The sequence below is a fragment of the Nesoenas mayeri genome, assembly GCF_963082525.1.
Source record: "Nesoenas mayeri genome assembly, chromosome: 2".
NCBI classification, from domain to species: Eukaryota; Metazoa; Chordata; class Aves; order Columbiformes; family Columbidae; genus Nesoenas; species Nesoenas mayeri.
Genome location: NC_137543.1, coordinates 83,515,182 through 83,535,872, shown reverse-complemented (window position 1 = coordinate 83,535,872; position 20,691 = coordinate 83,515,182). Strand labels below are relative to the sequence as shown.

General features: G+C 37.1%; 1 protein-coding gene across 1 annotated transcript in view; it reads right to left on the bottom strand.

The window, feature by feature from the left end:
- DROSHA (drosha ribonuclease III) overlaps window positions 1-20,691 on the bottom strand; it is a 73,168-nt gene that overhangs the window by 23,931 nt on the left and 28,546 nt on the right. The window contains exons 14-21 of the mRNA XM_080340321.1: window positions 18,202-18,326; window positions 15,145-15,244; window positions 12,064-12,171; window positions 7,279-7,386; window positions 5,125-5,263; window positions 4,386-4,446; window positions 2,371-2,430; window positions 350-449 (exon numbers count right to left, since the gene is read on the bottom strand). Of these exons, the coding sequence (XP_080196447.1) occupies window positions 350-449; window positions 2,371-2,430; window positions 4,386-4,446; window positions 5,125-5,263; window positions 7,279-7,386; window positions 12,064-12,171; window positions 15,145-15,244; window positions 18,202-18,326 (801 nt within the window). The remainder of the gene's footprint in view (window positions 1-349; window positions 450-2,370; window positions 2,431-4,385; window positions 4,447-5,124; window positions 5,264-7,278; window positions 7,387-12,063; window positions 12,172-15,144; window positions 15,245-18,201; window positions 18,327-20,691) is intronic.

The following is a 20,691-nucleotide window of genomic DNA, read 5'->3' as shown; positions in this document are numbered from 1 at the left end:
TCACAAATCTTGTACACAAAACACAGTAAAAACACCGATGTTCAAAGTAGACAGACCCCTCAAGAAGTAATCCACACACTAATAACCTGTTGCTCTGAAAATATGACAGAGTCTTATACAATTTTTGGCTCTAAAAGATGCTTACTTTTTTACATGTATAGCTGCCTGGACACTATTTTAATTGACTTTTTTATGAACTGTAACTAGGCCTTATTTTTGGAGTAGGGTTTATATTTCGAGCATCCTCAAAAATCCTCAAAAATCATGCTACGGCTTATTTTCGGGGTAAGTCTTATTTTCAGGGAAACAGGGTAGTATTCAACCTATGGATGTAAATATGGATCTGTACCTTAGCCAACATGGCCAGGTGTTGGTTCTGCACGATGGCAGTGCGGTACGTAGCTAATCCTCCTTCCTCCAGAGTGGGAAACAGGTAGTACAAGTGGACACTGGCAAAACAAAAACCAAGTCAGATGCAGTCAGCATTTGGTTAAAGATGTGCCCCTAGGGAACTGTGTCTTTCACTCAGCTCCCAGCTGGTAATACAGGTCACTTCTTGAAGTACCGTAAAGAAACAAACTTTAAAACAACGCTCAATAATGTCTGACTGGATAGCACTGGCAACAGGGGTGGAAGAGTGCTGTTGCTCTACTGAGCAGCACATAATTTCTAAATCCCTGCGATGACATGCAGTTCCCTCATCTGAAGGCTTCCACCCTGCAACTGCAGTGGGTTCAGCAAGGTTGACAGCCAGAGGATGCTGAGGAATAAAGCACAAGGGAACTGCTGGCCTTAAGGAAGGCTGTGCTGCAGGTGATGATATTACTTGTTCAGGCTGAACCACCACTCAGGATACTTGTTTTACAAGTTTCTTACAGCACTTTAACAGATGGTAGCAAAGCCAAATAATAGAACTCAACAGTCTATTTATCAAATGTGCAAGTCATTAATACCCCAGAAAAAAGAAATAATGAGTAAAAATTGCAGGCTTTCAACTGCCCTTAATGATGTTTGTAATCATGCAAGTAAGATAATTCATAAAACAGAAACAAAAAAAGTAATTCAGTGATCCAACCAAGATCTGAGTAAAGGATATTTATTTCTGAATAACTTCATCTGACTATCTAACCCATGATGGAAAGAAGCTAATACAGAGAGGGTTTTCAGCATCCCACAAATAAAGCCATGGATGGCACTAATTAATAGTATATTTCATTAACCGAGTACATAGGGAGAAAAGTGCAGATGGATGCAAGATTATTTAAGGGCAAAAACTGATGTGAAACTTAGAGGCAATTTAATCAAGCATCATAATTCACAAAAAAAAGAGACCTGAAGTCAAGAGAGTTAGAAAAAATATCTGACTTAAACAGGTGCTTACATGCTCTATTGAACAGAAATGTAGTTCATTTTTTTCTGAACTGAAACAAAAGTTAGCTCAAAAAGTCAATTGATGGTTGATGAACAATGACAATGAAAAATGCAAGACATTTTAATCAGCAAGTCTTCCACCTTCTCAGCCTGTGCTGATGTATGAGAGAAAAGGCCACGGGCTTTAAGGGCAGTGGAGACCTTTATAGACTAATAGCTTTTAATACTGAGTAGCTAATGGCTAGTAGAAAATGGAGATGTAAGGGCAGTCTTGCTATTCATATAACAAACATGCTTAAAGAAAAGCTGTACAGTAAACAAGACTACTCCCCTATTAAAAACAGTAGAACAAAGCAGCTGAAAAGAGATCATAACCTTTATTTTGTGCAAACTGCCTGCCTCTTGTACTCAGGTAAGAAGGGGCCAATGTAGGTAACTGATAATATCTCTGTGTTGTTCACTGACTTCAGAATACTGAAAACAGACCAAAACCGCAGCAATTTTTGATGAAACATGTTTTTTTTGTTATTACTTCTAAATAAATTACATTTGTGCTTGGCTATTTTATTTACATACAGACATAATGGAAGCTACAGCCCTAATAACTGAAAATATAAAAACTGCAATGCATTCAATATTACCAGTAAATGCTTTTCATTTGCAACTAGAGAAAACCAACCCATGGAAATAAAATAGCATGCTAGGAAAAACACCTTTCTTTTAAAAAAAGGGTGCAAGGTTCCACTTGCCTGTAGCTGAAAAATCTCTAGCCCAAACCAACTTAAAATTGCACTCCATGAAACACGAACTCTAGTTTTTCATTTTGCGGTCTTCCCTGTTGTATCATCAGCACTGAAGGAGTTTTCAAGAGAGCTGTGTGTAGATGTGCAGGATTGCAAACATGCACAGTCAGAAAGGAGACGCTACAAAGCTTAATAAGCCCAATAGTATGACAATAACAATACAAAGGTGAGGATTGTTGAATAATTCCCCATTTACCTCGTTAAGAACTCCACCACAGCATCTCCCAGAAATTCTAAACGCTCGTTGTGGTTAATCCTGAAAAAAGCATTTTAAGGTTTACTATCAGCTAAGTAACACATGCTGGTTATTTACACAATACAAGTAAAACAGGAGAAACCAGAGTTGATCACTAATCAGCCATGACAGACATTCTTGCATCCCCTCTGAGTTAAAATCCTTTCCGAACCACAATAACAACTACATGAATCTTGAAACTCAGGATTGACACTACCACATTTCAAACTTCAACGTGTTCCATTCTGAGCTATTGTCAGAGCTTAACGAATGCAGAAAGGAAACAGCACCGCTGATTGGCACTGAGGTCGGGTTTCTTTGTCCATCAGAGGGCACCAGTGTTGAAACAAACAGCTGGTCTTCAGTCTTGTGCATGCAACTGGCGACATGTACGTAATTAAGACCAACACCTGCAGGGTGTGATGGCTCTGCAACAGATTCATTGGTATGGCAGAGCTACAAGGGAGTCAGTACTTTCATTTTTCATAGCACCTTTAAATGCCCCATTTTCTGTAACTTCCTTTGAGCTCAAAAGAAAAAAAATGGCTGTACAAAAAGATGCATTCAAATATGCCATTCAGCTTGTAGAATCATATATTTCCTGTGTTTTCCTTTTCTTCTATCACTGTTCTTGATTTTCCTTTGTTTTGCAAAAAGTTTCATTTCCTTCAAACTCTTTCTGCCTGCTTATATAACAAAGGACTAACAGGACACAGCAGCTGAAAAAGAAGATGAATTTGTCCTTGAATACACACAAGCTTCTATTCTACACATAAAAGCATATAGGTAGCACCATTTTGACTTCAGACATGATTGCAACAGAATCAAGTCCATTGCCACACAATTATTATTTGTTTGTTTGTTTGTTTGGTTTTTAAATCCAGATATCTCTCTCAAGTGTTTGACAGCTTTTATTGTAATTTGTACCACCCTAACAGTTATATAGTTAGTCTATTTTCTGAAATAGCAAACCTTTGTTACTGACTGAAAGAATTCAGGTACCTCTGCTGTGTAAATCAAAGTGCAAGCAAAACTACAATTCGTCTGCATAGCAACACAGTGGAAAACAAAGATCTCTCTGAAGTGGGATTTTAAATTTGTATGTTATTTTGTGAGAATTAATGGAATTTAGCCTTATCTCTTGTTATCTTAAGAGGGCTGAAATAAGCTTGAAGCTGATTCTAAAAGAAAAGGGCATGGTCTAGCTCAAACAGCACTTGGGGAACTTTGCAACAAATAATTATTCAGAATTCAACTTCTCTCATTCCTGAGCTTCCTCCAAAATGATGACTCTTAAAAGGTGGAGTTACAGCACTAATTAACTAAATACACTCTGACCTCTAGTTCACACATTTAGGACATTTCACATGCAATTGCTTCTTGCATGAGCCCTATGAGCTCTGTTTATTCAGTCTGGCTAGATATAGGTCTTGTGGCTATAAACCACATCTTAAATGTTATTTATTTGCACAGAATTCTTAGTGGTCATTTAAGGATTATTACATTACAACATTAATGGGTTTTGCATACAACTTTAAATTGAACCAATAAATCAACTAAGCCCACTTTCAGTATCACACTCATGTTAAAAAGGTGCCATGCCAGAAAGGTACTACTGTGAGGAAACGTGATGGAGAATCCAATTTATAGCAATGATATCAACAAAAACAAATCTTATTTTTCAGTCTGCAGAAAGCAAAAAGGTAGCCTGTTAGTCCTCCTTATTTCAAGGATAAACAAAAATGATAGAATTATCTGTTAAAACCTTCCTCAAGAGTTTTCTGCAAGCAAGACCAAACATTCACTATGTCAGTGCTAATGGAGGTTCAGCACATCTTCATAATATAAAAGTAAATTCAAAATGACTTTTCATTTCAACTATTTGCCAAAGCTGCTGCTGACAGTAAGTTGGTTGTTTCTATCAAACATTTCCCACTGCAACAGCTTCACTACTTGAAAACTATTATTTCCATTACCTGGAAGGAGCTGGATCATCCTGTCCCAAACGGGACATGATATTTATCAGGGTGTTTATGCCTAGAAATATAAACAATGCAGCATTAAATAAATGGCCACTAATTCAGTTGGAATAGGCTGGAAAATAATTATTCAAAATGTTACTTTGTAATTGCTGCACATAAGATCATCCCATTGTTTACAGCATTTACTTACAGCAAGTATAATCCTTACAGATGCTCTCTGCCTAACTGACTGCAGTCCCATTACAATACTATTGGACTTTTGCGTTAAAAGCACTAGATAAAAATACCACCTTTGCATGAAAAAGACATTCCAAATATTACATAAACAATGAAAAATTTACTTCAGTACAACTCAATATACTTTTAAGGGGTAAGGAATATTCTGCAGCAGACAGACCACATATTTTCACATTAATAAAACATTTTTACAAAATATCCTCCAGTTGCTCACCATGTTGTGCAGCAAATTAAGAAAACAGTATTTGCCAAAAATCAAAGAAAATACATCCTCCCATTTGTAATCCTTGCTTTTTCTCAGCTCTTTACTTGTTGACAGATTTGAAAAATCCAGTCCTTTAAAAAGATATCACTGGCATCTGTGTATAACCATTGAAAACCTCCACTGAAGGGATCTCTCAGAAGAACAATGGCCAATGAGATAATAACGAACAAAAGATTTTCTTACTGATTAATTGTGAGGCAAGAGAAAAATAGTAGTGGTGCAACAGCATACCTTTTTTTCTCATGTGCATATGGTGAACTTTTCTATCTCCATACTTCGGCTGTCGAATCCCACAGTTGGATAAGGAATTTCTAGCATGATCTGGATTCATTCCAAAGTTTAAGTGATGGCTTGGATGAGTCATGGCAAGCTATAATATAGCACATACAGGAAAAAAAAAAAAGAAGTCTGGATGTATTTTTGCAAAAGTAAGAAAAAAAATCTTAAGACTTGTAGCTAGTAATTGTTCTATTTTTGTTTGAAGAAAGGCTACAAAGTGATGTTGTCAAATAGTACCTTGGTTCCAGCAATTTAAATGTAGGATGTATTATTTCAGACATCAGCCAGTTTAACTAATTAACATTCAACTGTTTTTTGGTGTTTTCTTTTTTTGTTTGTTTATTTGTTTGTTTTGTGTGGTGTTTTTTTTCTTTCAAGAAAAATTAGTTTAGGAGAGTAAAGGAATGAACTGTTGACTTGCCTTAAGAGTTTTGTCACCAGCTTTGCTGACTTGATTTCAATACATTTACTTATTTAAACTTATATTCACTGTAACATTCCAGCATAAATATTCATATTAAAAATATGAACAACTAAAAGAACTTTTCAACCATTCACATATTTGATTTACATTATTTAAAAACCTATAAAGCTTTCCTACTTCAAAATACCAAACAATGACAAACAAGTATATTATTTCTGGCATGGTTATTCACAGAAGATCTCTTTCTCTTGTGACTATACAGGACCACTCTTCAACTGGAAGCGAACAGCAATGGAAGGATTGGTTTTCTGTTTTCCATTTGTACCATCTCACATTATCAAAAACTTACTGTGCTGCTGACAGCACCACTACAAAAATGGCAGCAGTAAATAGAACTATAGCTAGCTTTTATGATTTTATCCTGCAAACTCATCCATTTTCCCTTTTACACATACACACCTAAAAATATTATGCATGTACAAACGCATGTGTACATACATCTTGTATATAAAACATGAGATACAACGGCAAATTCAAGCTGCAGAAATCACTTCTGAAACACTTGCAGGACTGTCAGCCATGACATTCTAGTAGTTCATTCAAACATTGTCTGTGCTTTCCAAACACAAGATTTAGATAAATTTTAATTATTTTAGAGAGTAAAATTACATTTTATCAACAGTAAGAACTTTCTATGAGTCCTTTTTAATTCCTCACTATTATTAATAAGTTTGCCATACCATCATTGCATTTTTATCTTTTGTATTAAAACTAAGGCAGCCTGTGAACAATCGAGTCCTACAAGATGCTCAGTGTTTAGTGTAATTTTCAGTAGGACAAACCCTGGAAATCAACTTCGAGAAAACAGAGAAGCTATGAGAAAAGAATTCTTCGTAATCCTCTGCTTAAAGTACTTTGGGAGTGAAGCCTCCATACACATACAGAAACTGCATGTTTTCAACTTAGAGAAGACGCACCTTTCTCAGCCCTAGTCAGTGGAGGGAGATGATGCTTATTTCAGGGGGAAATCCTGTGATTTCAGAAACCAGTAACTTCAGAAGAAACATAAAAGGAAAGGGGTCACCATGCCAAGAGTCAGCTTTCTGGAGCTGATCAATTCCAAAGATGCATTCAAAACAAACAAGAAATTCTCTTCTCCAGTTCCTGCCCTCGTTTGTAAATGCAAAAATTTCATCATGTACTTCTAGAAATCTAGAGCTCAATAGAAGTTTGCAAATTCCTTTTCACTGGCTATAAATGAAAAATAAAAAGGCAGTGCTTAAGTTAATTCTTTTTTGGAAAAACAGACCACGAAAGGAAGAAGCAAGGCATGTGTGCTCATCTGCAGATTAACATTATATTTTTCACAAATATCTAAAAACAGCACTTACATGGAAATAATGAGTAATGCACCCTACCATCTTCTCAGTAAGCATATTTTTGTCTTTTTATACATTACAAGTAAATCCAGACCAGTATGTCTGGAGCAAAGGTAGGCGTGTGCCTATATGCACAACAGGTTTCTCTATTTAGAAGTCTGCAGTGCAAGTAACCAAGTACATCCAAGCTGTGGCAAGGCAGTGCATTTCTCAAGTTTGTCCAGCAGGCAGGATTATGGATAAACTCAGTAATATTTGATATCAGGACAAACCAGCAAGTAGTTGATTTTTTTCATATCTTACCTGCAGCAAACACCTGTCTCGAAAAGTGTAGCCTATCAATTTGTCCAAATGCATCAGACACTGATGGTAGCGGACGTGGTGGGTAAGGACAGGAAGCATCATTGCGTGCTAAAAAACAATTGCAATAAGGAAAAACATTCAACTTCAGTATACAGAGCACTCAGCTGACTAAACTATAAATACAAAGACAATTTTGAACGTTGGGAAACCTTGACTTTTTTTTCCTCTTTCAAACCAAAACACTGAAACCCAGTGTTGTGACAAACTGAAAATTTGGGTTTCAGTGTTTTGGTTTAAATGAGAAAAAAAAAAAAAAAAGGTTTCCTAACCCTTATCATTAGAGTACTTAATTAAGTCAATTTTGTCCATCTGCATAATCACAGTGAGGACACAGCCTCACCTGGACTAAGTAAATAAATACAGAAAACCAGTCTTCTACTTAAGTATTTTGAATGAGGTCAAAAAGAAGAAACTTGTCACCAGTTACAACAAATTTCAATAAACTGTGATTCCATACACTGCAATATGCTTCTACCTTTTAACCAGCTTTACCAAATAACAGCAGGTATTTGATTTTCAAGCATCGTTATCAGTGCCTTGCTTCATTTCCTTCTGAGGAAGGGCTTCTTGAAATGCTGTAGTCTGGCGTTTCCTGTCTTAATGTGCTAAAAACTATCAGAAAGGTTGCTGTTTGATCACCTAGGAAGCAGATAACTTTTCTTCTGTTGGGGAAAGTTTCAATAAAAATTCAAGCAACTCTGTTGCAACAACAAGAGTCTACCTCTTTCAATGTTGTAATGCAGGAGTTCTACGCTAATATTGACTTCAAATGGATCTGGGTTGAAATGAGTAGTACAGTTTTTTGGTACAGTAGTACAGCAAGTATGATATTGATATCAAAAATCTTGCATAAGAACGAATAGTAAGAACTACAGGAGAAATGTCAGTATTTAAATAAATATATGCATGTGACCATTTTTGTGGCACTGATATAAAATTTTACTTTTTCTAACCATTTCTATTAGTAACACGACATGAATATTTTCAAAAGAATTAGGTGTTTTAAGGAAATCAAAATCTGAAGGCTATCACTATTAATTTCAGAAAGAGGAACGTATGTGATTACAGAATATGCATGTATAGTGTGAAGAGATGCAAGAAAAACAAGCATGCAAGGCAAGATGATACATAATTTACAGAATAAATGATGCTATAGATTTCTGCATGTCATTTAAAAAGAATAGCAGAAGACACAAACTGGTGAATGTCACAAGATTCAGAAGTTAAGAATAACAAATGGCAATGCTTTCTGTTTAAGTAAAAGACTGCAAAATTCTTGAGAACTGAACACATAGCTGGAAAGTTATCATTGAGCCATTCAGGTTGGAAATTACCTTTAAGATCAAGTCCAACTGTTAACACTGCCAGATCCACCTCTAAACCACGTCCCTATGCACCACATCTACACATCTTGTAAACACCTCCAGGGATGGTGACTCCGCCACTTCCCTGGGCAGCCTGTTCCAGTGCCCAACAACCCTTTCTGTGAAGGCATTTTTCCTAATACCCAATCTGAACTGTCCCTGATCTCGTCTTATCACTTGCTACTCTGGAGAATAGACCAACACCCTCCATGCTACAACCTCCTTTCAGGAGAGCTAAGAGAGAGCAATAAGGTCTCCCCTCAGCCTCCTCCAAGGTAAACAGTCCCAGTTCTGGCAGCTATTCCTCAGTCTTGTGCTTCAGAGCCCTCATCAGTCTCGTCATCCTCCTCTGAACTCTCTCCAGCACCTCAATGTCTTTCTTGTAATGAGGGGCCCAAAACTGAACATAGGGTTTGAGGTGAGGCCTCATCAGCACCAAATACAGGGGGACTATCACTTCCCTAGTCCTGCTGGCCACAGTATTTCTGGTACAAGCCAGGATGCTGTCAGCCTTTTTGGCTACCTGGGCACATTGCTGGCTCATGTTATGTCAGCTGTCAATCAACACCCCCAGGTCCTCTTCCACCAGATGGAAGTAACTAGTTAATACCAAGAAAAAGACATTGAATGGCAGAAAAATGCAAAACCACTCCAAGCAAATTGATCAAGTGAAATTGTATTTTTTTTACCATGTCACTCATTCAGAGTTTTCTTAGGGTAATTTACAACCTAGGGGAACACCCCTCTCATCTCTTTATAAACACATAGGTGTGCTTCCTACTTCTTCTTTCACAGAAGGAATTAATTACAAAACAAAATCAAAAATCCCCAAATTTGTTTCATGGGACAGCTTTGCTTCCCTGTCTATATGTTCCACTGCACTAGGCAGAAAGAGTCCCTCAAGCAAAGTTTAATATTGTTTGTACCAATACAACTGGCCCTAAGTTTGAGGACTGAAATATCAAGTTTTAGATTTTTATCAGCTGTGATGCAGTGAACAAAGAATTGACATCTCCCTGGGAGCACAAAGAAGGCCTTTACTTTGACTGTTGCAATTATATTGACAAAGTGCTGCTTTCATGGCATTAACTACTAGATTGATTCAATTAATGTGCATCATGTTGGATTATAGCTATTTGATATTTCTGATGTTTTATGTATGTATCTCTTTATAAGAAAATAAAATACATGCTTAAAAAATTGCATTAGGCTAAAGGATGGCTAGTGACCAAGTCTCCTTAAACCATATGGCCACAGGAGTTATCCCATAATTTTGGTACTTGCATTTGCTTATAATAAGTAACTTTTTTTTTCTTGTTTTTAGAGATATATGACTTTAACTACGCTGCATGTTCTCTTGCTGCAGCTGGCATGGCAAGGCAGGGACTCTCTTAGGTGACCTAAGCTAGTGCCACCATCCCCTATGCTGCCAAATGCTCCTGACCTGAAGCTACTAAGAATAACCAGGTGAGCTGAAATATTTTGAAATGCATCATTTCTCTCCTCAGCCTGAACACTTCAAACAGCTGCTGAGAGCACACCAACAATAATACAGGCAATAATGGTAGTGTGTGTTTGTGTGTTTGTGTGTGTGTATGTGTGTGTGTGTGTGTGTGTGTGTGTGTGTGTTGGGGTAAGGGGAGAGTGGGGTGGTATCTTCTCTGTGTGGTTCCATCCTGCCAGACTGCGTACTAAGTGCTGCCCAGCCTGGTGGCCAAGCAGTGCACTTCATCTACTGGATAATTTCAACTGAGTCTGCCAGAACACAGCCATTTTACATTTTTGGAACATTTCACTCAACCTTTTTCCTTCCCTTCCAAGTAGTTAATTTCTGAGACTCCGAAGACCAGTGTCATTACTGCTACGTGGAACTTAGAGCAACTATAATGTATCAGAGTGACTTAAAAGAGTTTAAATTTCTAAATGGCAATGCTTTTAAAAGCATTAATCTTAAATCACTGCACTTCAGCTCTGTCCACAGAGTCAATTTATGTGTATTTATTTTTAGCCTTCTTTAATCTGGGAAAAAGCATTTAGCAACAGTAGCAGTGTTTCGTTTTACAGAGATACAGTTGGCCTGCTACAGACATACTCTTGGCCTCTCAAAGAAATCAAAACAAAGGATCTTCATACAAGAACTGACTGATTTACATGTTACGGCTGCAGATGGGCACAAAAACATGAAATAGCTGTTCTTTTGTTGTTCTTCAGTGTTTTGCTGTCCTTCAACAACAAAATGAAACAGGAATAACCAAGACAACATTTAGAGATAAATCACAGAAGTTATTATGAATAATACAACTGTTTCAAAGCTCCTAAATTAGAAACTTACACTGTTTACCTGTGAAAATACATACAATGCACAACAAAAAATTAGAAAAGAGCTGTAATTTTCCTCAGCTATGTGAGATGATATTGTTCTACTATTCTCTTTCTTTGACTTCAGGAACAATAGTAGAATCACGAGAAACATTGCAGACAGCAGAAAAGCAATTTTACTTATTAGCATTTCTCTCCCATTAGAATTTCCCCTTGGCCTTCCCAACTTCTAAGATAACAACAGGATTTCTACCTATACCTTTGCCTAGCAACTCTCAAACTTTATACTTCATACCGTTAAGTTAATATGAAATCGTAAGCATTTAATTCTTAAAAAGCATCTCCAAAACAACAGCTAAAAAAATCATGCAAGTATACCTCTAGTATAATTATTTGGCTATTATAACTAGAATTTTACTAATACAACATTATATAAAAATTGCACTTATTTTTATCATATCACAAAGCTAGTGGCTGTCAACTGCTTGAGAAGAAGATCTGGCAGAGATCTGTACCCTGGAGACGTCATGTGTATGAAACAGAGTATCTGAAAGTTATCTTCCCACTGAGGGTGACCTGCCTTAATTCAAAAGTTAGTTGTGGTGTGGTTTTTGTTTGTTTGTTTGTTTTTCTTTTCTTTCAAGTAAAGAGATATTTCTTCATGCTTCACTGTAAAACTATTTCTTTTAAATATGTAAATATAAAAATATATCAAACCAAAAATATCTAACCCCAACCCAACTGACGGATGAAGAAGCCCTTGGAGTTTGACACTAGACGACATTTGGCTAAGCCCCAGATTCAACCTGGCCATTTCTAGTCCCTCTCCCTTGGCAAGAAAACCAAAATTTTAAATTAACTTTTTGCGTGTGTGGAGGGGGTAGACCAGACACTAGAACAGTTCCCCAAATCAACAAATTTTACTTGAGGCAAAAGTATTCATTTCCATTTGGTTCTTCAGCCTAGAATCAGAGTAAACCCTTTCAAGACGTAAATGGCAGCTACCAAGAAAGGACATCAGATAACTCTGTGATTTAGTCACCTGGCAGACGTCAGAGCGTATCCCTGTTTTCCAGAAACCTTGGCTACTCAACTCGACGGTCACTTCACGTCTCATTGTGTTCTTCTGACGAATTTTCTGCAGTGCTTCCTAGACAGGGAATGAGCACAGCCTCTGTAAACATCTTTCTACAACAAAGCAGCATTGATGCACATAAGTGCATTCACAATACCCATTTAATGTTCACTTTCGGTGAGCAGTTTCTAAGACTAGTCCACATCTTGTAACTGCCAGCCACAAACTGTGGTGGATGTGCTGGAATAGAGCATAGACAGAGGATTTTGGGAGACTGAGAAGGGAACAGAGGTGACTACATTTTTTTATTGCAAATGACAGTCAGTCACACTTATACATTCAAGATGATACATAAGTAAGCAAGTTAAGGTCCTTGCAAAGAAAGCACCTTCTTTACCCACATGTGCAAAACAACCTCTTCATTCAAGTCCATCACCATGAGTACTTCTGCTTTGAAGCATTCAGTAGGAGAACAGACTAAGTAAAAGAAAGGCTTTACTTTGTGATTTTGGCTACTTCATAACAGTTCCTGTTCAACATCATCAGTACTCCCAGTCTGGGAAAGAGGTCAGCATTCACTAGTCCTGTAGCCTATTATGATGTAATCTACCAATATTGCTTCATTTTAAAAATTAAAAGAAAAAAAAAAGTGTTTTGGACTGATAACTGGCTGTTTGGTGTTCTGTAAACAGTTTATTTGTCTCTAGAAACTATGAAAGGGACAGAATCATTAAAAAGATTCTGATAGAATCATTAAAAGAGAATATTTTCTGTAAAAATGGAATGAAAGAAAAACAGCTAAAACAAATCACCCCTGGATCAGGATCTCCCGGTTCCATAACTACAAAGCCTCCAGTGTCTGCAAGCTCCCCACACAGCTTGCACTAATGGTAAAGACTCCCCCAGTGCTCTTCTTCAGAACACAAAACTTTTCAAAGCTGCAACCCATCCTCCCTCTCCTTCTCCTTTGCACTACAGGGCACTTGCTCAAAGCTGTTTCTTCCCAACTTCCAGTATAAAGCCTGTGAGCATCTCTGGGCAGGAATGGGCTGTGTCTTCTGTTCTGTAGAGACTCACAGAGTGGTTCCAAGAGGCGCATCTATACAGATTCATCAAACCTCAGACACCTTGATACTGAGGCATTGAGGGTAGGAGGCTAGTTAGTCCTGTCTCCTTTTATATTCAATGAAGGGGAATAAATGGCTTCAAAACATGCATTTCTCTCTCCACAGACTTCAAAGTGAGCCTTCAGGTCCCAATTTATGCACCTACTATAAACGCTCAAAGTTAGGTTAGAGGAATAAAGCCCTCAGGCATGACCTTGTCACAACTAATAACATCATAGAATCTCAAAGTAGTGAATGACTGATGGCAGAGGGAACAGAGATGCTTACAGCACTGCACCCCTTGTGCACTAAAATTTGCATTTTGAGGCTGTGTCATTGGATATTTTCTGAGACAGGTGTTACAGTGTTTGCTAGACCTAGCTGTACTTTCAGGCTGACTGGCTCAAGGATGCTCTAGTGTTAATAATAATATATGATTCATCATCGTGAAAAGCCAAGGTACTGGTCAGATACAGCCCTACAGTTTCTCAAAGTTGCTGACACCTCCACTGGCAAAACGCATAGGTTATCCTCACATAAAGCTTCTGCTTCAGCCCCTGTATGCCTCTCTGATGGCAAACTATTTGATAAACACATTATCCCAGATAACATTGTCTAGAAACAAAAATCAGCACACCACACAGTGATAAATACCAAAGCAGCATTTTCTTTTTTGAAGCAAAACATAATTATCTCCAACATCCAATCCACTACAATTTTAGAAATAAGTCATCTATTAGCTCCTAATGAAAAGTTGCCCATAAACCAACGGTCTTCCCTTCTACTTGCTCCGAGTCTAAAAAGCTGTAGCAAAAAATTATCTCTTATAGGGAGAATTTTTTTTTCCTTACAACTGTGGCACAGTTAAGTCACAACATTGTTTTTTTACCCACTTAAAAGGCAGCCAAGGGCTTATTTAATATCAGCATAAATAAAATCTTAACTAAGACTCTTGCTCATGCAACAGCATACTATGCTTTGCAGTAATAATAAAAATCAGGTGCAATGTCAAATTATCAAACATTTACTGCAACCAAAGCTACACAATTAGCAAACTGGAGAAGACTCAGGAATTGGACTCAATGATTCTCATGGGTCCTTTCCAACTTCGGATATTCTATGATTCTATGAATCATCAGGGTTTCTAATCAATATAAAACACCACTTAATTAAATTCCATCCAGCAGCAAAGAAGTTATTTTCTCCTCTGCGTATTCTTTAAGTAACTTGCTCAATTAAGGGTGCCTGATAGACATGCACCAGACAAATTCAAAGCTACAGTGCAAGATTGTAAAAAAATAGATACCCGAGAGCAGGCTGCTTTAGTCTATATTTAGGTTACTGTATTTTTTTGATTTTAATTCCCGGTTGGTTGAGCATCTGCACTTAGGAAATACTTATTGCTCATTATATCAGGGGAAAAAAAAGAGAGAAAAGATAAAAATTCAACAAATACCTAATTTTTCATTAGAGATTACTGAAAATGACAACAACCAGATGATTTTAACTCAAAGATCTTAAGGAATGTCACTAAGACTGCCTAACAAATTACAGTTTAAAATCATGCACAAGTGTGGCTGTTTTTATGTCAGCATAGAAGTGTTTAAAATAATGAGCCAGTTAAAAGTGCACTCTGAAGTCCTTCTCTATGCTAATTCTTGAAACCACTAATGGCAATGTCTATAAAAAGTTATGTTTCTACAAACATCATTTCTATAATTGGGAAAAAACTGCAGTAGTTTGAAAGCTGAAAAAAGTAAAAAAAAACCCACCACAGACATTCATAAACACGCAAAGATAAAAATAAAATCAGTGTTAACAGCGTGAAAATAAAATCTTTTGTGAAGGATTTCTGTTGTTGCCATAAATAGGATGGTCATCTGGATTTATTCCATCCTGAGTTAGCATGTTCAATTATCAGTTATAGGAAGGCCCAGCATACCTCTCTTTGTGATAATTTCTGTTTATCAGCCTGTTTGACTTTGGGACTATTAGCCAGCAGGTGACGCAGCTTCACATAACTCTTCCACAGCTTTTGGTATCTAAAGGACAAAACCAGAAAACAAATATTTTGGTTGACACAACAAAAGCCTCTCACCATTTATTGTTATGAGCACACCAGCTGCTAATAATGCATCCATTTACACACAGATTGTCTACAAGCATCTTTTAGCTTCAGGAAAATCTCTAAGCATTTTCCAAGACAGGTGACAGTGTCTCTGCAGTTGATCCAGTGGGGTGGGCACAGCAGCAGAGCGGAGGCACCACTGTGCAGTGTGAGTTGAACAGTAAAGCTCAGGGTAGAACCCAGGCCTTACAGATATCCACTTGTCCTCTCCAAAGGGCCAGGTTCCCCATACTGAAAAGACTTGTCCACAGCATAACATCTAAATTCACGCAGGTGAAAACTCCCTCTTCTCCACAGGGTTTACCCATCACTCACTGAAAAGCAGCAATAATCTTTCCTGAGAAGTGCATGTCCTTAGACTGGCTGAAACATTTCAGTGAAGCACACCAGGAAGAGCTCTGCAAGTCATGTGCAACGCAAAGTCATTCTGTGAAGAGTGAAACAAAAGTTTCATTCCCTATTGGTTTGCGGTGAATGGAAAGAGTAAATCAAGCTTTCTCGGTGGCTAGCATATACCTAAAGTTTCTGGTTGTCTCCAATGGTCTAGCTTTTTGGGTTTTTTTGTTTGTTTATTTTGAGGGTGTCTAATCGCACATGAACTTCAATAACAGAACTTCCCTGGTTGGGAGCCACTCTGTGACCTAGCACAGGTTTTCACAAAACTTTTAAGAATTTACTCCATTTGTAGCAACATCCCACTACTACATTCCGCTGCAACTGACCAACAGGTTCAAAAGTTACTCTGGTAGTAGCAACAAAGAGAATCATGACATGGACTTTCTGTTCTTAGGAAACAATGTTATCTTCAAAATAGTATCGCCTCTGTGGAGTTTTTTCAAGAAAACACATAAACCCAGACTTTTAATAGGAAGTGGGGAATCAGAGGACAGGAAATAAGTTTACCAAGTTATTTATCTCCTTCTATATTTACATTATAAAAGAAGATCCTTCTCAGCACCAACTTAAAGCAGTGGTTTTAGTAGGAAGTTACCACATTAGTAGCAAAGCAGTGAAAGAAGCAGCAGCACTTTTACTATTTCATATTCTTTCCAGCATCCCACAGGCACACAAACAGATCTTTTCTTATTGGCATTTTTTCCATAGCTATTTCTTTGCAGCATTCTTGAATGTATAGTCTCTGCCTCTAGAGATGCTGACATTTTTGAGTCTATAAGCACATCTGAAATAGTCAATCCATAGATTTTTCTTATGCTCTGTTCTCGGCATTTCTGAAATCAAGAACAGCGAAGTCTATTTCTGACAAATTCCAATTCAAATAAGAACATGAGTTAATAACAAATCAACCAACCAGAAAACAAACAAATGCAATTATGAGGTTTCAACCCAAAACTGAGAACCTAAAACTATGATCTACAATACTTCTTACTACCAGTATTAATATGGATGAAATATGCTCTGTTATTACAGCTAAGTTTGAGAATTAATACAGAGATTACAAATAAAAAAAAAAATAAAATCTGTATTAAAACCTGATAAAGAAAAGACACACTAGAGGAGAATCTTTTCTGGACTTTATATATTTCACACATATACCAGAGTTAAGCCTGAGATTTATGATGGCACCACAGAGGTCTTTCACAAAAACTGCACTGTTAGTCTGATAAAAAGAAGCAGGCCTAAATTCTGTGAGCAGCTCTGTGAAAGAAACAAAACAAACCAAAAAAAGCCATGGAAATTGTAAAGAAAGGTAAAACATAAAAGTGTGGTAAGAATATTTTTTGTATCTTTATACTGTTTTCGATGCACAGAGGAGTGATTGAGCCTCAAAACCACAGATGAAAATCAACACCCTTAAAAGACACTGTAGAGAATTGCATAAGGAAAAAAACCAATCTTAACTATACATGTGCAAGAGATGGGCTCTGTACTGTCTGTCTTCATGCAGAAAGCAGATCTCCAAATCATTTGAAAAGTTCTCTGAAACTGTCAGAAATTAAGAATTGTGAATGAAATCCAGCAATCACTATTATGCCATTACGTGAATCCACAGGAAACAGTATTTCTTGCTCTGCCTGAAGTCCTGATTCCCTCTCTGCTCCTTCACTACATTAATTCCAATCTCTATAAGGATTTAAAAGATACAGAGAAAAGTAGCATGAATGCAACAGCTTCCAAGATAGAAAACAGTACATAGACTTGCTCCTTCAGGGCATAGAAAGAGAAAACTAAGTAGGATATGGCAGGGTGCAAGAAACATAAATTTCATGAAGAAAGCAAACAGAAAATGGCTATATTCTTCATTATTAGATGTAAGACTTGAAGAGCATCTAATCAAATGATCAAGTAGCAAATCTGAAACAAAAGTCAGTCCCTTTTCATAGGTTGCAAAATAGTACTGGGGAAGTGATTACCTGGAATCTTCTCCCTACCAAGTAGCATAAAAAAAATTAGAACTGTGATTTGAGAAATTTAGACAAGGAAGGTCCATACAGAGGTGTTAAAATGATCTAAACACAACCTCTAGCTTAGAAGTCCATATGCTACAGACCTTTGGAAGTGTGGGCCTTCTTCCCCGTCTGCCTTCCTGTTACACTATTCTCTCTCTAAAACCCTGCAGCTGGCCTCTCAGAGAAATAACATGGAGCTTAAGGAACCTTTGGTCTGATCTAGAAGAGCTCTTCTCAGATTGATAAATTTCACACTGTGCATGCATGCACGAACATGTAGTTCAGCAGATTCTGAATTATGCCAGAAAAAAGTTATACCTTGTCTGTAACATGGAGCTTGTGTCCAAAGTCATAAGCACTAAGCTTTATATCAGACTCAATTAAGCATATAAACAAGCCCTATATAAGCCACAAATGACAATAATGAGTTTCTGAACAAACAATGGAAAGAAAAGCATCTTACTGAGGATCTCCAGCATAACTGAGTTGAGCAGGTCGTATCCCAAAGTGGACAATAATGGGGAAAGTAATTACATCAGGATTGAACTGTTCACGGTCCAGTTGATCAATACGCACTGAGCTGGGTTTCTAGGAGAAAAAAAAACCAAAATATACCTAAGTGACAATATCTCCATGGAAAATTTATTGCATCTAGGCTACAGTATCCAGGAACCACAAAGTAGCAATATTCCAAGCTTATTAAAATACACATAGAACTAATAATTAATATTAAAATAAATATTTGGCAATGACTGAAACAAAGTTAATCAACTTAGCCCTCACAGCAAAAAAAGGAAGTCTTTTTATTTTCATTTTGCAAGTCAGGAAATTCACAGTTTGATTATTTCTGAAAAGATAAAGCAACTTTCTTTGGCTGAACTTCACACTGGAAATAAAATCAAGATTAGTATTCTGGTATCCAAGCTCCCACATGCCTGAGTAGTTCACTAAGATCAGGCTACCTCTCTAATTTTAGTTCTGTTCCTGATTTCCTCAAGTGAAGCCATTATTAGATGCATTCAATCACACTGACTAAACAGCATTAAAAAATCTGTCACACTACTCTTAGAAAAGGCTGCTAGGCTGAGGTGTACAACGAGGAATACAGTCTTGTATAATGAGGAGACTTTTGTCCTTTTTACATTTCAAAACAGAAGTTCTTTTTATAGTTAAAAAGGACAGTGTAGGAGGCAACTTTTGCTTCAGGACTAAAAACGCAGAAAATGAGTAACTGCATGTCACTGCAGAAGACGTGCTGTTTGCAGAGCTCTCAATCACTTATCTAACATATTTAAAAACTGAGTTCAAGGAACACAGTTTGTCTCCAAGTAAACATTTTTCCCATCACCTGGCAAGCTGCTTTGTTATCTGTCTGCTTACTCCCCACTTTGCAGTCAGCTGGATGACACTAAAACTTTCTGCTTTTCTAAGGTTTCAGAAAAAGGGCATTACTTCTCGATACCCACATCTCAAAACTTCTAATTTAGAATTGTGCATTTCTCAAATGTAAGTTTCAGAGTTACAGAAATAGTTCCCACCATTCATAAAACAAAAGCTGTGTCAAGAACAAAGCTTTCACCCTTCAAACCACCTTGGTAGGACTGTACATAAGGATAATTTTCTGCATGGATAAGCAAAGTTAATTCTAGAAATAAAGGTAAGCCTCATCAGGTAACCACATTTCCAACCTATTCTAGAAAAAAAAAAAAACAACACCTTATTTAAAACTTTGACTTTCATATAGAGCAACATTTTCCAAGGGAAAAATGCTTATTAGCTTCCCTTTGGACATGGTGACTGAACACAAGTTACATCACTCTGCAGCCAAAAAAAAAAAAAAAAGGAGAAAAAGATTAAAAAGTGAGCTCATGCTGCCAGGTTTAAAATGAATACAAAAAAATAAAAGAAACAAAGAAAAAAGAAGACAAGTTTTTCCCCTACAGCACTTTCAATAAAAAGGGATCAGGACAACAAAATCTAATGAAAAACATGGGGAGAATTTGTAGCAGGTAGAATGCGGTACTCCGAACCAGAGCTTTAAGTCCTGAAATGAAAGTTTATCTGGTTTTGTGGGGTTTGTGGAAAGCCAATTTGAAGAGTTTTCATCTTCACCAAAGTTTTTCTTTGGTTCTCCCCTCTCTCAACATTAAAAAAGAGAAACTTCTTCCATCCCCACCCCCTCACAAAAGGAGCCTTGCTACACAACTACTTCCCTGAGAACCAAGATGAGTTCTGTCACTCAGTTACAGAGCTGTTCACAGATGCCTGGTAACAACCTGGACACAACAAAACCTTATTTAAGACTTAATCACAATTGTTTCTTCACTGAGGGTGATGAGAGGGGAGTAAGCAGGCTGCGCTTCTTCTCTTCTGTGTAGTGAACCCCAGCTTCATATCTGGTGCCGATTCTGAAGGTTTAAACGAACAAAAAGCACCAAACAGAAGCACAGAGTATAAATTGTACACCAGCAGACAGGACACAAGCAAATTAGATGTTATTCTTCCAGATTTTTATACCTGTGTTCTTTTAAAAGGAGTGCTGCGAGAGACCTTCTAATAATCACAACCTTGCTTTTAAAATCTCATTGAAAACAAATAAATTTAAACGGAACAGAGGCCCATTATCTTTGTTTCCTACTACAAGCCTCATCAATCAAGGCTCTGCTGATATTAGAAGACACAATGAGATTGCATGCAGAAGTAGCACCTAAGTATGTCAAAATACATATATATTTGTATTAGTGATAAAACCAGCAATATTTTAGAAAGAAAGAGTGAAGTATTAAAGAGGATTAAAATTTGTGAACCTTTAATTCTATTCCAACACAAAGTTTCACTGAACTAATTAAACATCATCAATAAATTAAAAGGTTTTAAATAATGCTGAACTACTGTTAGATGTTTAAGTAATGGGATTTACATGCCTATCAATTTTTTTCCCTTCTCCATCATG